We start from the raw sequence: 13,904 nt of genomic DNA, 5'->3' as shown, positions 1-13,904 counted from the left end.
AGACTGAACGTGATTGACAGGCATCATGTTGATTAACGTTAGCAACATTAGCAGCTAAAACCACAATATCACTCTATATTTCACATGATTGGCAGTAATGTTAGCTTACCAAACGAAGGTCCCTCCATGAATCAGAGGCCCGGCCGATGCTGATCCTAGTTTTCCCCCCGACGTCAGTCCAAATGATTGAAGTGATTGTGGCTGTAGTCATTGTTATTATTGTTATAATAGCAGGAACAGTAATGTGGGGTGTTTGTTTGCTTTGCTCCTGCAGATATCATCGGCTTGTCGGGTCTCATCACCCCCTCTCTGGATGAGATGATCCATGTGTCCAAAGAGATGGAGAGACTGGGAATGACAACGCCACTGCTGATTGGAGGAGCCACCACATCAAAGTAACACAAATACACATCTGAGATAAGGCAGAAATATACCTCACTGATCAAGAAACATCAGTATATGAAGGGGAACAGGTGCTCTCACCTAATCAAACATGTCGTTGTAGTATGTGACATAAAAACTTAATGCAGCACATTGTGTTTGGAGACCAATAAATGGGATATATATGGTGCAGCAAAAACATGCAACTGAACATTTCATCATTCACCAGTGGCAGTGTGGAGTAAACAGTCAGACTACATACAGACAGCTTTTGTTTTAGCTTGTTTTATAACAGTTTGCTATTAGCCGAGCTAGCACGCTGTGCTTGTGTTAAACATAGCGGCGGTGATGCTGCAGCATGATGATAATATACACCGAAACGTTAAAAAGTGCCGATAAAAAAACGTCGGAGCTTATCAATACTACTGTCTTTAATAATTTAAACCCAGGGCACGTTTAATGCTGGATTTTGGTACCCATTCTTTCTATTGAAGCACTTTACTTTCATTTGGAAAGAAGCAGCTGGTGATGATGTCACATCACAGCAAACGTAGCTGTGTACACCCTCCACAGGCCCACAGAGGACGCTAAGTGGCGCTTTCATGATGCTTCGGATCAGAAGACTGCTCATCTTCTAAAACATTACACATCTGTACTATACTATACATATAAAGGATACATCTCCTGAAAAGTAATTAGTTATTGTAAGTACAGCAGTACATCCCCTGCTCACCAGAACATGTTGGAATTTTGCAGTGTGCTGTTGGGTAATTTGTTTGTTTTGTGTTTGATAGGACACATACAGCCGTGAAGATCGCCCCTCGCTACAGTTCTCCTGCTATCCATGTTCTGGACGCCTCCAGGAGTGTGGTGGTGGTAAGACATCATTGGAGCTTTTCTAAGGCCTCTGGCCTAAAGGAAACACCCATAGCATTCATTTTATATTTAGAAACGGGCTACACAAATATCCCATTGAAACAAAGTAAAAACATGTTTTTTTTAAAGCAGATTTGGCTCTCTTAAAATACCCTGACTGCTTTTAAGTGCTGATAGTTTTCTATGCCTGTCTGTGCTTGTTGGGATCAGGGTTGGAAATGATTCCAAAATGTACCAGCCACTCAGTAGATTGCCATTGTTTTTTTTGGCTGGTGAGTGAAGAAAATCTATCAGGCACTTGCATATTTTACCAGCATTTGGCTGGTAGCTGGTGCTAATTTCCAACCAGCATCTAAATACAAATAGGTAGACAATCATGGGACAGTGTCAGTCCAAAAATGTCCAAAAACCAGGGCTGTAAATCTAAAAAATTATATTATCATTTTCCTTTAAAATAAATTATAAAAACAGTTATCGCAAATTAATCACACATTTTGTATCTGTTCAAAATGCACCTTAAAGGGAGATTTGTCAAGTATTTAATACTCTTACCAACATGGTGTGTGTGGAGTGGACAAATATGCTGCTTTATGTGAATACAGTGAGAGAAGATACTGGTATTATATGAAGCTAGAAAACCTAAAGAATCCATTGGTACCAACCATGTTATAATAGCTTGTTGCGAAGGAGGATAAATAACGCTCCAAAGGTGGGCTAAATTTTGGCGAGGAAAAACTGTCACGGCCATTTTTAAAGGGGTTCCTTGACCTCTGACCTCAAGATATGTAAAGTTTGGGGCAAGTCATTGTCAAGTCAGCAAACTGACACACTGACAGCTGTTGTTGTCTGTTGGGCTGCAGTTTGCCATGTAGTTTCATATGATGCCAGTATCTTCACTCTAGCTTTAAAGCTGAACATAAAAACCTAAAAATTCCAAGTTGCGTTAATGTTTTAAAGGAATTAGTGGCGTTTTAGTAAAATATTAACAAGGCACCACATTGCACCCCCTCCTTGGGGGTCATTAATCTAGATGTTTGAGTCGCTCCAGTTGGATTATTCCAAACCTGAGTGTTTTTTTTCTATCTGTCAGTGCTCGCAGCTCCTGGATGAGGCAATGAGGGAGGAGTACTTTGAGGACCTGAAAGAGGAGTATGAGGAGATCAGACAGGAGCACTACGACTCCCTGAAGGTAAGAATGGCTGGTAGGAACAACCAATAAGGCAGGCACTAGAGGGGGTTTTACACCTCTGGGTCCAGTGACACACATAGGCAATCGTCTTTGAGGTCAGCACTGCATCCACGTGTCTTGAACTTTTATCTCTAAATACTGGCTGTAAGAGTTCAGCAGCCTCCAGACAAAAATTAAAACACACCTGAGCCCCTACACACAGCTGCAGGAGGGAAAAATCCACCGGTTCCTCTTTGCATGTTTCAATTCTAAATGACGTTTAAATATTTGATGGTTTCATGCGCTCTTGAGCGAGCACTTTGCTACATATAACACACTGGGGTTTCAGTGCTTCTTTATCTTCAATGCACGTACATCCATATTTTCCATACTCTGGAATAGGGGTGCAGGAAAAAAATGTAAGATTCTTACTTTCTAAGTTTCTGAATCGATTTGCAACACCAAAAAAATAGATTTTTAAAAATGTTATTTTGCACAGAAGAACGTAGATCTTGCTACTGATGGACAGTAATCCTACACACTAGGGCTGTCAATGAATATTGTAAATTCAGATATGTATTTGAGTTGTAAAAATAAAACAGATATTCAAATATGAAAATGAATAATCGATTGTGAAAGGGAAAAAAAGCATCACTACTGCAGTTGTCTGCCTCACGCACTCATGCAACACATGACGAGAGTCACACAACGTCACTTTCAGTAACTGAAAATGAAATGTAACATTAGGTCAAGCTGAACGAGGAATAACTCAACAACAACTGGAATGATGGCAGAGAACTCTGACGCAGAGCGAGCGACATTGTGTCCTAGCAGCAGGCGTTACGTTACGTCATGTAAACAAACCACGTACCTATCAGCTGTGAGATCAGACTGGAGACGCGACCACTTAAAAGATGGGTGATTAGTACTTACTATCTTCTGACATTTGTACTTTTTAAACAGAAAACACACGTTTGATATTGTGACAGGCTTATTTACTGGAAATGACTTAGAATATAGAAACAACAACAAGTACAAAACTTTCGGGTGATCTCCCTCCAGCCAGCTTATATAGCAGGAGGAGGAGGTATCGTATAGATAACTCCTCATTTCAACTTCATGAAACAGCCGCTCCTCGTCCGTTGCGGTGCTTTCAAAGGGAGCGACGGGAATAAACAGAAACAGGGCGTCCGGCAAAAAGTTCAGCTCAAAACGGCGCACCAATGTTGCATCACTCACGGCCAGTTAGGACATAATACGTGTGATAAAAATCACACAAAATACCAGTTTTACATGGTTATTTTGTCTAAAATAGTTTTTGGAAATTGTCAAGTTACTCAGAAAAAAATGCTGCAACCAATTTTATTTATATAACATGCAGCATTTTTTATTTTTTGTATAACTTGAACTTGTTATTCTTCAAGTCACTGAGAATTGAGAAATACTGTGCAAGTGCATTATTTGTGTCCACATTTTACTCTGCTTTCATGCCATAATTTGCCACACCGCCTTTATTAGCGCACAGCGTACTGCAGAACATTTAGCACCCCTATGTGCTGAATCGGGAATCGTTTTTGAATCAAATGGTGACCCAAAGAATCAAAATCGAATCGTGACATACCGATAAAGATTCACACCCCTACTCTGGATCATATTTGCGCCATTTTGCCTACGAACAATGAGGTAAGGCTTTGTCACCTTTCAATCAAATGTTGTCGTTACCATGGCAACAGCTAGCCTACTGCACGTCTTTCACGCATGTGTGTCAAAATAAAAGTCCGACACCAGATAACTAAGCATTTAAAATAGAATTATTTCTTTTTATTATGTCTTTATTATTATAATAACGAGTAATAAACAAGTAGAAAGCCTGGTCTAGAGTGAAATTGGTAGTCATATGTTTATATAATCATTCAGATTCTTGAAATAATATATTTGCCAGCTTTTTGTCAAGTGGTTAAATTTGAAGTTGGCGGTATTCATCAAAGTCAGTACACAGGGCCCTATCTTACACCCGGCGCAAAGCGGAGCAACGGTCTAGTTTTTGACCGACGCAGTAGTCATTTTCACGCCCAGCGCCCACGTTGTGCAAGTAGCAAATGTACTTGCGCCCATCCGTGCGCCCGTGGGCGTGTTGCTCTTACAATGAGGTGGTCAGGCACTTAGTTGGCACATTGCTATCTTGAGTCCACAGAAAGTGATTGCTCCTTTGACCAACAAAAAGCTGGTCTAAAGTCTGTTGTAGCTTGCTGTTTATTTTTGACCCATCATTTTTGAAGAAGTTAGTTTGTTTTTGTAACAAAAAAAAGAACATTTACCAATCATCCTGTCACAGAAAAAGAGCAGTTTGCAGAAATAATAGAAATTTCCAAACTGCCATGACCTACTGTAAGTGTTCCAGACCAGCGACCACAACTGTGTATCCAATCATTCTTTTATGGATCACACATTCACACTGTGCCTTTTCCTCTCCTCTGATAATCTTTCCGTCCTAGTCCTAGAAACAAGCTGCTATTAATGATTTTTTTTCACGGTCGGGTGGATGTGTGTTTGTGCATGCGTTTTAATGTTAAGCATATTGAGTTTACTTGTAAATGAAAAGTGTAATCTGAATGAAATTACCTTGCCTTCGTCTTCATCCTCCGTCTCCATCTGTGTTACCTCAGGATCGTCGGTATCTGTCTCTGTCCCAGGCCAGAGAGAAGGCTTTACATATAGACTGGCTCTCTCTGCCCACACCGGGTAAGTTACAGCAAAACTCTACCAGAGATACACCGATACAGTATCTGTCATGACAACAACTATCATATAGCTTCAATGAGGTGTTGGAACAAGCAGAGAATATGTGATACTTTGGTACATTGTGGAAAATGTTGTTAATTTTCTGCATGGACCTTAAAAACCCAAGTGTTTCTCTCTCTCTGTCTTTGTGCTGCAGTGCGTCCTCAGTTCCTGGGCACCCGTGTGTTTGACTGGTACGACCTGAACAGTCTGCTGGACTTCATCGACTGGAAGCCTTTCTTTGACGTGTGGCAGCTGAGAGGGAAATACCCCAACAGAGGTTACCCCAAGATCTTCAAGGACAAGACTGTCGGTACGAGCTCCACCTCTGTCAGGGTTCTACATAAATCATAAGTCATACCACTCACATCTATCCTGCTACGTGATATGCTACTCAAATGACGCACATGCATTTTACTTTCGTTAATCGATGTCAACATTCAGTTTTATAAATATAAATTATAGGGCTGTCAACGCGTTAACGCAAGTTTGTTTTAATTCCACTAATTTCTTTAATGCATTAACTCAACTTGCGATTTTATGATTTTAGCGTAAAGTGAAGATACTGGCATCATATGGAACTAGAAAACCTAAGGAATCCATTGGTACCAACCATGTCATACTAAATAACGCTCAAAACTTGCGCTAAATTTTGGCGAGGAAAAACTGTCATAGCCATTTTCAAAGGGATCCCTTGACCTCTGACCTCCAGATATGTGAATGTAAATGGGTTCTATGGGTACCCACAAGTCTCTGCTTTACAGACATGCCCACTTTATGATAATCACATGCAGTTTAGGGCAAGTCATAGTCAAGTCAACACGCTGACACACTGACAGCTGTTGTTGCCTGTTGGGCTGCAGTTCTTCATTTTATGATTTGATCATATTGTTTATGCTAAATGCAGTACCTGTGGGGGTTTCTGGACAATATCTGTCATTGTTTTGTGTTGTTAATTGATTTCCAATAATAAATATATACATACATTTACATAAAGCAGCATATTTGTCCACTCCCATGTTGATAAGAGTATTAAATACTTGACAAATCTCCCTTTAAGGTACATTTTGAACAGATAAAAATGTGCGATTAATTGCGATTAACTATGGACAATCATTAATCTCGATTATATATTTTGATTGATTGACAGCCCTAATAAATTAGCAAGTAGAAAACTTCTGTTTTTCAAGATAATTCAATACTGTAGTTTATCATCTTTTCTTCTAATTTATTGGAACAAAATAATCTTATTTTTAACCATGATAAGTTGATTATTTATTTGGCTCATATTTAAATATTCATATCATTATTCACAAAAATATAAAGATAAAACACTAACCTATTGGATTAACATTATAAAATAGATGTTACTGTAACATGTTACTGGATGTTAACTAAGCTACGCTGGTACAATACAGTGTAAGTTATGAAAAAAATTGTATGTATTGTGAATGCAGGTTTGATGCAAGTGACTATTGTACAGTTTCTGTTGATTAGTGCTGTGAAATCTTCAGTGACAACATCTTGAAAGCTAAAATAAGTAAACAACTACAAGAACACAAAACCATTGTCATGAAATGACTTCCAGCCGTGTAACAGAAGTGAAACCATGTCTGATCTCTAGTAATACCGTCTTCCTGCAGGTTCGGAGGCTCGGCGAGTCTTTGATGACGCCCAGCGGCTGCTCCACCGGATGATTGACAACGGCAGTCTGGAGGGGCGGGGCCTGGTGGGGTTCTGGCCCGCCCAGAGTGACGGCGATGACATCAATGTGTACAAAGATGATGTCACTGTACGCAGAGACACCAAGCCCATTGCCGCATTCTGTGGCTTACGGCAACAGGTGAGTTTCACAAACAGTTGCAGTATATTTCATTTCATTCATCCACCTCATAGCAGCAGCTTTGATTGTTGCTGATGATGTTGTGGAGCACTCTGCTGTTAAAGGGCGGGTCCATATTTTTTTTTAGGTTTTTACTAGGGCTGTTTTTTGGTCAAAGTACGTGTGTTGTAGCGTCATAATAATATTGTCCCAAACCCTTCTAAAAACTTTTTTCCATGTGACCTGACGTAGGTTCCTGCATGATGAACTGAAGTTGTTATATCGCTCTATTCAAAGCCACCAGACTCCATTGACAAAAACAGATATTTGACCTCACAGAACACAGGAGTATACATACAACCCCACAAAAAAATCCGAACTAACCCTTTTAAGTTATTTCCAAACTTAGCACAGCTAACGTTGACTGAGGTAGTGCTGGCATTCACATTATTCATACGTCACTGCTTTCTGCTAACAGCTGAGTTGCCGTTTCCATTTGTAAAACCCGTAGAAAAATGCAGATGTAGTCGACCTTTAAATGTCTGTCTTTAACAGTAATGTATCTTACTGTGGGTGTATTTTTCTGACAGTTACCACAGACACAAAGGATAATAAACAGAAACTAACAAAAACAGTTTTAACAATTATGTGACATTTCCTGTATAATTGTACACTACCCTTGGCCTACTGAGAGCTCATCTTGTAGTTTAAGTCTAAAAAGATTGAGGCGTGGACACATGTAGCATAAAGAAAGCATTCTGCTGCTCTACCACAGGGAGGCATCAGTCAGCTGATGTGTGGTGTTTAGTAGTACTTTGAATTATTGAAGCAGGTTGGAGCCAGAATAGGAGTTTAATACAAAGTAACATTAACACATTTCTGTGTGTGTGTGTGTGTGTGTGTGTGTGTGTGTGCTGCAGGCGGAGAAGGACCGCTCCAGTTCAGAGCCCTACCTGTGTGTGTCTGACTTCGTTGCCCCCGTAGACAGCGGGGTGGCGGACTACATCGGTGTGTTTGCTGTGGCTGTGTTTGGAGCTGAGGAGCTGAGTCAGCAGTTCCAGGCTCAGGGAGACGACTACAGCAGCATCATGGTCAAAGCCCTGGCTGACCGGCTGGCCGAGGTACAGTATGGACACCATCCCTGCTGGTATTAACTGTTGCTGCCGCGGCGTGTTTTTTGGTCTCTGCTCCAACCTGCTGTCCGTCCTCCAGGCCTTCGCCGAGGAGCTCCATGCCCGTGTGCGTAAGGAGCTGTGGGGCTACAGTACCGACGAGGCTCTGCAGGCCGCAGACCTCCACAGGATTCGATACCAGGGCATCAGACCTGCAGCTGGCTACCCCAGCCAGCCGGACCACACGGAGAAGACCACCATGTGGAGCCTGGCTGGGATCCAGGAGAAGACTGGTGAGAGCACCAACCATTTCATTTCAGTCATAACAGCAGCTGAATGGCTCCCAATGCAGTTGTCTTGTTCTATCACGAGACGCAGGTCGAAAGTTTTCTCAGAATCCTTTGAACGTCTCATGCTGACTCAGCCCAGCTGCTGCCAAACTCATCATATTGTCTCAAGTGATCATCACGACATTGAGAAATTCCAATTTGAACATTTGCAGACAGGAGGGTGGGGGGGAGCTTAAAAGCTGGAGCTTTTTATGCATGTATATATTTATTATTAGAAATCAATTAGCAACACAAAACAATGACAAATATTGTCCAGAAACCCTCACAGGTACTGCATTTAGCATAAAAGAATATGCTCAAATCATAACATGGCAAACTGCAGCCCAACAGGCAACAACAGCTGTCAGTGTGTCAGTGTGCTGACTTGACTATGACTTGCCCCAAACTGCATGTGATTATCATAAAGTGGGCATTCTGTAAAGGGGAGACTTGTGGGTACCCATAGAACCCATTTTCATTCACATATCTGGAGGTCAGAGGTCAAGGGACCCCTTTGAAAATGGCCATGCCAATTTTTCCTCGCCAAAATTTAGCGTTAAGTTTGGAGTGTTATTTAGCCTCCTTCACGGCAAACTAGTAGGACATGGTTGGTACCAATGGATTCCTCAGGTTTTCTAGTTTCATGTGATGCCAGTATCTTCCCATGAGCCCGTTACAACCTCTGAAAGATTGATTGCGTTAATGCGTTAAAGAAATTAGTGGCGTTAAAATGAATTTGCGTTAACGCGTTATGATCGAGTTAAATTTAACAGCCCTAATTTTATTTTATTAGCGAAAGTGGAGAGATGACAACAAACAATGGAGAGCGAGATCCAACTGAAGTCACGAGTCAGATTTGAACCGGAGACGTTGTGGGTCCTGTTTGGCATCTTAACCCCTAAGCCGTGGGAGGATCAAAATCAGGTCCTCAGGATCCGGATGTTATCCATATGTATTGGAAATAAAGTTACAATTAGTTCATGTCATGTTTTACATTAAGAAGGTTAGGCTAATATAATAAGACACCAAAGTTAATAAGACCCCAACAATCATTTTGTGGAAACTCGTTACGAAAAGAGACGATTCATTTAAAACGGATTTAATAAAAATGAGAGTACAAAAGGCTCATAAACGTTCTCAGATAGACTTAAAGACTTTTTCTATTCAGGCTAATAAAAATCAAGATTATTCAGATTTTACAAGTGGGAAAATGAAACACTGACCTTCTGCTTTTATCTCATTTTGCTGCGTACATGTGTGCACTTTGACATCGTGTGTGTGTGTGTGTGTTATCACATGTGTATTTTTTTTCATGGCTGTATGCATGTGTAATAACTGCATGTGTGTGTTTTGTGTGTGTGTGTGTGTGTGTAGGTATTGCTCTGACAGAGTCCCTGGCCATGCTGCCTGCTGCCGCCGTGTCTGGACTTTACTTCTCCAACCCTCAGGCCTCATACTTCGCCGTGGGAAAGATCACCAAGGAGCAGGTCCAGCTAACCATCCACATCTTTAACTGCTATAAATAACGAGAGGACATGTTATTAATGTTAACGAGATATTCACTAATACTATACCATCACATTGGGTGTTCTAGATGTTGCTGTTTTGCTGACATTGAGCAAGTTTGATTAACAGATAACAGATCTCTTCCTCTTTAACTACTAATTTTACAGATTTAAAACACATTAAAGCCAGGCGGACAATATTATAATATTAATGTAACATTTATTAAACCTTTTATTTAATCAGGAGTAAAAACTCGTTGAGATTAAAAATCTCTTTTCCAAGAGTGTCCTGGCCAAGATAGACAGGCAGCAGCACAGTTACACGGTTGCAGACATAAAACAAACATAACAATTGAAAACGAGGACAAAAGAGCAAATTACAGAATGTATGAAAAAACATTCATCAGCATTCGAAACATCTACAGCCAGATGTGCTTGTTTACAGATCTCTTAGAAGCATTTTAAAGACATTCAGTGAGACCAGCTCTCCCAAGTTTCAGGTTATTTTGTAGCTGATTCCAAGATGAGGGAGCAGCATACTGGAACGCTCTTTTTCCCAGTTCAGTACGGACTTTGGGGACTGTTAGTAGGATTAAGTCCTGTGAGCGAAGACCGTAACTTCCTGTACTTTTTTGAAGTATGTAGGTCCGTAGGTAAGACGAAAGCAGAGAAAAATAGCCTTATAAATAAGAACATGCCAGTGGTTCCGTCTACAAAAAGTACTAAAAGTAAAACTGTGATCCAAACTGGAATTTCAGTTGAAGTTCTAACAAAAATTTTGATGACGGATTTGCAACAGCGAGGACTCGGGACACAACATCAGGCTGAACTTGTGTTGTCTCCTGCTCTTGTCTCCAGGTGGAGGACTACGCCAGGAGGAAAGAGACGTGCGTAGAGGAGGCGGAGAGATGGCTGGCTCCCATACTGGGTTATGACAGCGAGGCGTAGAGTGGGACCACTCCAGCAGAGAAACTGGACCACAGAGAAACTGGAACTAACACAGAAATCAGGTTGACGGTCCAACCATTCCACTGTAGCTCACACGGGTTCTCCCTGTGGCTACTTACACAGGGATTCACTGACATCTCATAGTATTTCACTTACCTGTGAAAACACACAACTGTTACTCAACATTTTTACCGTACAATTCAGAACATTTCAGTCCTCTGTGCCAACCAAACTACTACCGTTAAACACTAAGCACATACATACATTGTATGTAATGATAAAATGCATTCCATGTTTATTAATGGAGTGTTACATCACAGTCACACGTGTCTTCTTTAGTAGAAGAACTTCTTTAATAGAAGTACAGTTATGTTGCTCTATGTTGAGATCATTATTATTTTAGCACTCATCCACTGGGCTGGGCTGTGCGATCTGTCAAAGTCAGTCAATACTTGTGCCAACATGATTACTGACCGTTACTGAAACTTTAATTTGCCGATTATAAAAACATGTTTAAAAGATTTTTAAAGGGGCGATACATCAGCGTTTATAGTTACGTTATCTTAAAGGAATAGTTCAGCGTTTTGTGAAAATGAGCTGATTTGCTTTCTTTCTGAGAGTGAAATTAAGAAGATTAATATCAATCTCAAGTCTGTGTTTTTAAGTACGGAGCTGGAGTCTGGACGTGGTTAGCCTAGCTTAGCATAAAGACTGGCTGCAAGGGGAACAGTTAGCCTGGCTCAGCCGTAGTGAAACAAGACTCGGTCCAAACCGAGTATATGTCTGGACCATGTACAGTCAGTTTGTGAATTTGTGGCTAAGTTGTTACACCAATAGTCAGTGGTTGTGTCTATAGTGTTAAATCCAGCAGTACATGTCCACCAGGTCCAGCGAGGACACTAGGGCAGTAGTTCTCAACCTTTTTGGTGTCAAGTACCCCTAAATTGATAAACATTAGGTCACGGACCCTCATTTAATGTGATGTACCCTATCGTGGAAAGCACCTGATTGGTCCCTCAAACAGGAAACAACACGGCGGCCTGCTTGTAAACTTTCTGTTATTCCGTCTAAACAGTCCACCAAAAATCGACTTCTGAAAACATTTAAGCGAGAAACAGACGATGCTACTGCTGAATCTGGTTTCATTTTAGAACTAGATCGCCTAGTTTCACAGCTTGGTCCAAGTTTCGTGAGCCAGATGCGTCGTGCTGGACGGGCTCATTTGCATAAATTTTAGATTTTTCAACTTAATGCAAATACAGACGCAACACTCCCATCATGCACTGGGCGACTGCCTCTCTTGCTTTCCATAGGAAATGAATGATGATAGAAAAGATATCCGCACACTTAGACCTATGCAGTATTCCAGTTTATTCTAAGCTATTCGGTCGCTCATACGTACGCTCTGATGAAGGTCTGACAGACCGAAAGCTTAGAGTAAAGTGGAACACTGCATAGATCTAAGTGTGCGGATATCTTTTCTATCATCATTTGGACTCATTGATTTTTCCAGCACCTTAGCAAAGATTAAGACAGATTGAGCGTTTGTCATCCTGCATAGGAAATTAATGGAAAGCGTTGAGGCGCCCTCCGTCACCGGATCTAGTGGAAATGGAACGGCTGACACGCCCCTCTGAAAAACGTAAACAAACGACTGTTCCCGCCTCTTCATTTTAAAAAAGCAACAGCCAATGAGGAAACTCCAACACTCGGCCGACCTTTTGCGTTTGTACTGTAGGGTTTGCCCGCTGTGGTCCAGCCAAAAACACACTTACCAACACCTCTAAATCTCACTGATTAACATGCTGTATCCGTTTTTTTCTTTTTTTTATTTGTACATAAATGTTGATGAACATTTCAATCTTCCTATAGCACAATCGGTGAACACCTGTTTTGGTTTTGGTCTCTGTAAAGGCACAATGGTACCAAACTTGGCAACCTCACTGTGACAACAGTGCACCTGCCTGTGACTTTGTATTTGTTAGTGAGCTTGAGAGGTGTTGGTAGGTGTAGTTTTGATCTTTGAACAGAACCAGGCTAGATGTTTCCCCCTGCTTCCAGTCTTTATGCTAAGCTAAGCTAACCACATCCTGACTCCAGCTCTGTACTTTAACACACCGACATGATTGATATCAATCTTTCCATGTCACTCATGCAAAGAAAGTGAATAAGTGTATTTCTCAAAATGTTGAACTATTCCTTTAATGCAAACAGTTTTAGAAGAAATTTGATTCAGGGGAAAAAAACAAATGATTATGATTATCATCAGGAAATATCTGATCAGAAAATCAGTAAAAATAAGAATTTATTCTTACATTAAGTGGCAACTGTCAATACATGACAGTTTTCAGTTACAGTTTTATACTTGGTCATACGGAGCAATTTGCTTGCACTCAAAAAGTATTGAGGAAAACATCCCAAAGTATATTAGATGTATGTTAAAGGATAGAATCTTTAATTCAAACCAAATCTAATATGTATAAAAGCAAATTAACTACACTATAACTATACATTAAACCCTGGACAAACGTGTTGATAAATGCTTGTCTTCCAAATATCACTGTAGTGACTTAAGAATGCAGAGGATCTGTAAAGTAGGACAAATGTATCTATAAATATTAATTATTTTTTGATTAAGCAGTATGCATATTCAACTGTTTCAAAAGCATTCAATCACATACTTTTTCTACCTTGTCCGGACAACTAAACAGTCAAAATGTTACAAAAAACCCCATTTCTGAGTAAATAAGAAATCGAACAGCTATTTGTTTGAGGTTCATGTGTGTGATAAAAACAGAAATAATAATCATTTACAAGCAAAGATGTTTTATGTTATTCTACTCAATGTAATTGCATAATTTATAATGAAATACGGTGCTTTAAGCTCAGTTGTAAAGACTAAAGTGAACCAAGCAGTGTTATAAAGTCTCATCTTCAAATGATTAAATTGGTAAACTGGGTTAACCCTTCGCAACATCTGTG

The 13,904-nt window shown here is 40.4% G+C and overlaps 1 protein-coding gene across 2 annotated transcripts in view; it reads left to right on the top strand.

Moving 5' to 3' along the window:
- The window catches only part of mtr (5-methyltetrahydrofolate-homocysteine methyltransferase), a 29,424-nt gene extending 17,383 nt beyond the window's left edge, over window positions 1-12,041 (top strand). For both annotated transcript variants that reach the window (XM_037755317.1, XM_037755318.1), the window contains 10 exons: window positions 275-395; window positions 1,176-1,257; window positions 2,348-2,446; window positions 5,092-5,167; window positions 5,364-5,519; window positions 6,850-7,049; window positions 7,949-8,149; window positions 8,241-8,433; window positions 9,844-9,956; window positions 10,833-12,041. In XM_037755317.1, the coding sequence (XP_037611245.1) occupies window positions 275-395; window positions 1,176-1,257; window positions 2,348-2,446; window positions 5,092-5,167; window positions 5,364-5,519; window positions 6,850-7,049; window positions 7,949-8,149; window positions 8,241-8,433; window positions 9,844-9,956; window positions 10,833-10,922 (1,331 nt within the window). In that variant the 3' untranslated portion in view covers window positions 10,923-12,041. The remainder of the gene's footprint in view (window positions 1-274; window positions 396-1,175; window positions 1,258-2,347; window positions 2,447-5,091; window positions 5,168-5,363; window positions 5,520-6,849; window positions 7,050-7,948; window positions 8,150-8,240; window positions 8,434-9,843; window positions 9,957-10,832) is intronic.
- Window positions 12,042-13,904: the final 1,863 nt, after the last annotated feature.

This window comes from Sebastes umbrosus, chromosome 20 (genome assembly GCF_015220745.1).
Source record: "Sebastes umbrosus isolate fSebUmb1 chromosome 20, fSebUmb1.pri, whole genome shotgun sequence".
NCBI classification, from domain to species: Eukaryota; Metazoa; Chordata; class Actinopteri; order Perciformes; family Sebastidae; genus Sebastes; species Sebastes umbrosus.
This window is presented reverse-complemented; position numbering and strand designations above follow the sequence as displayed.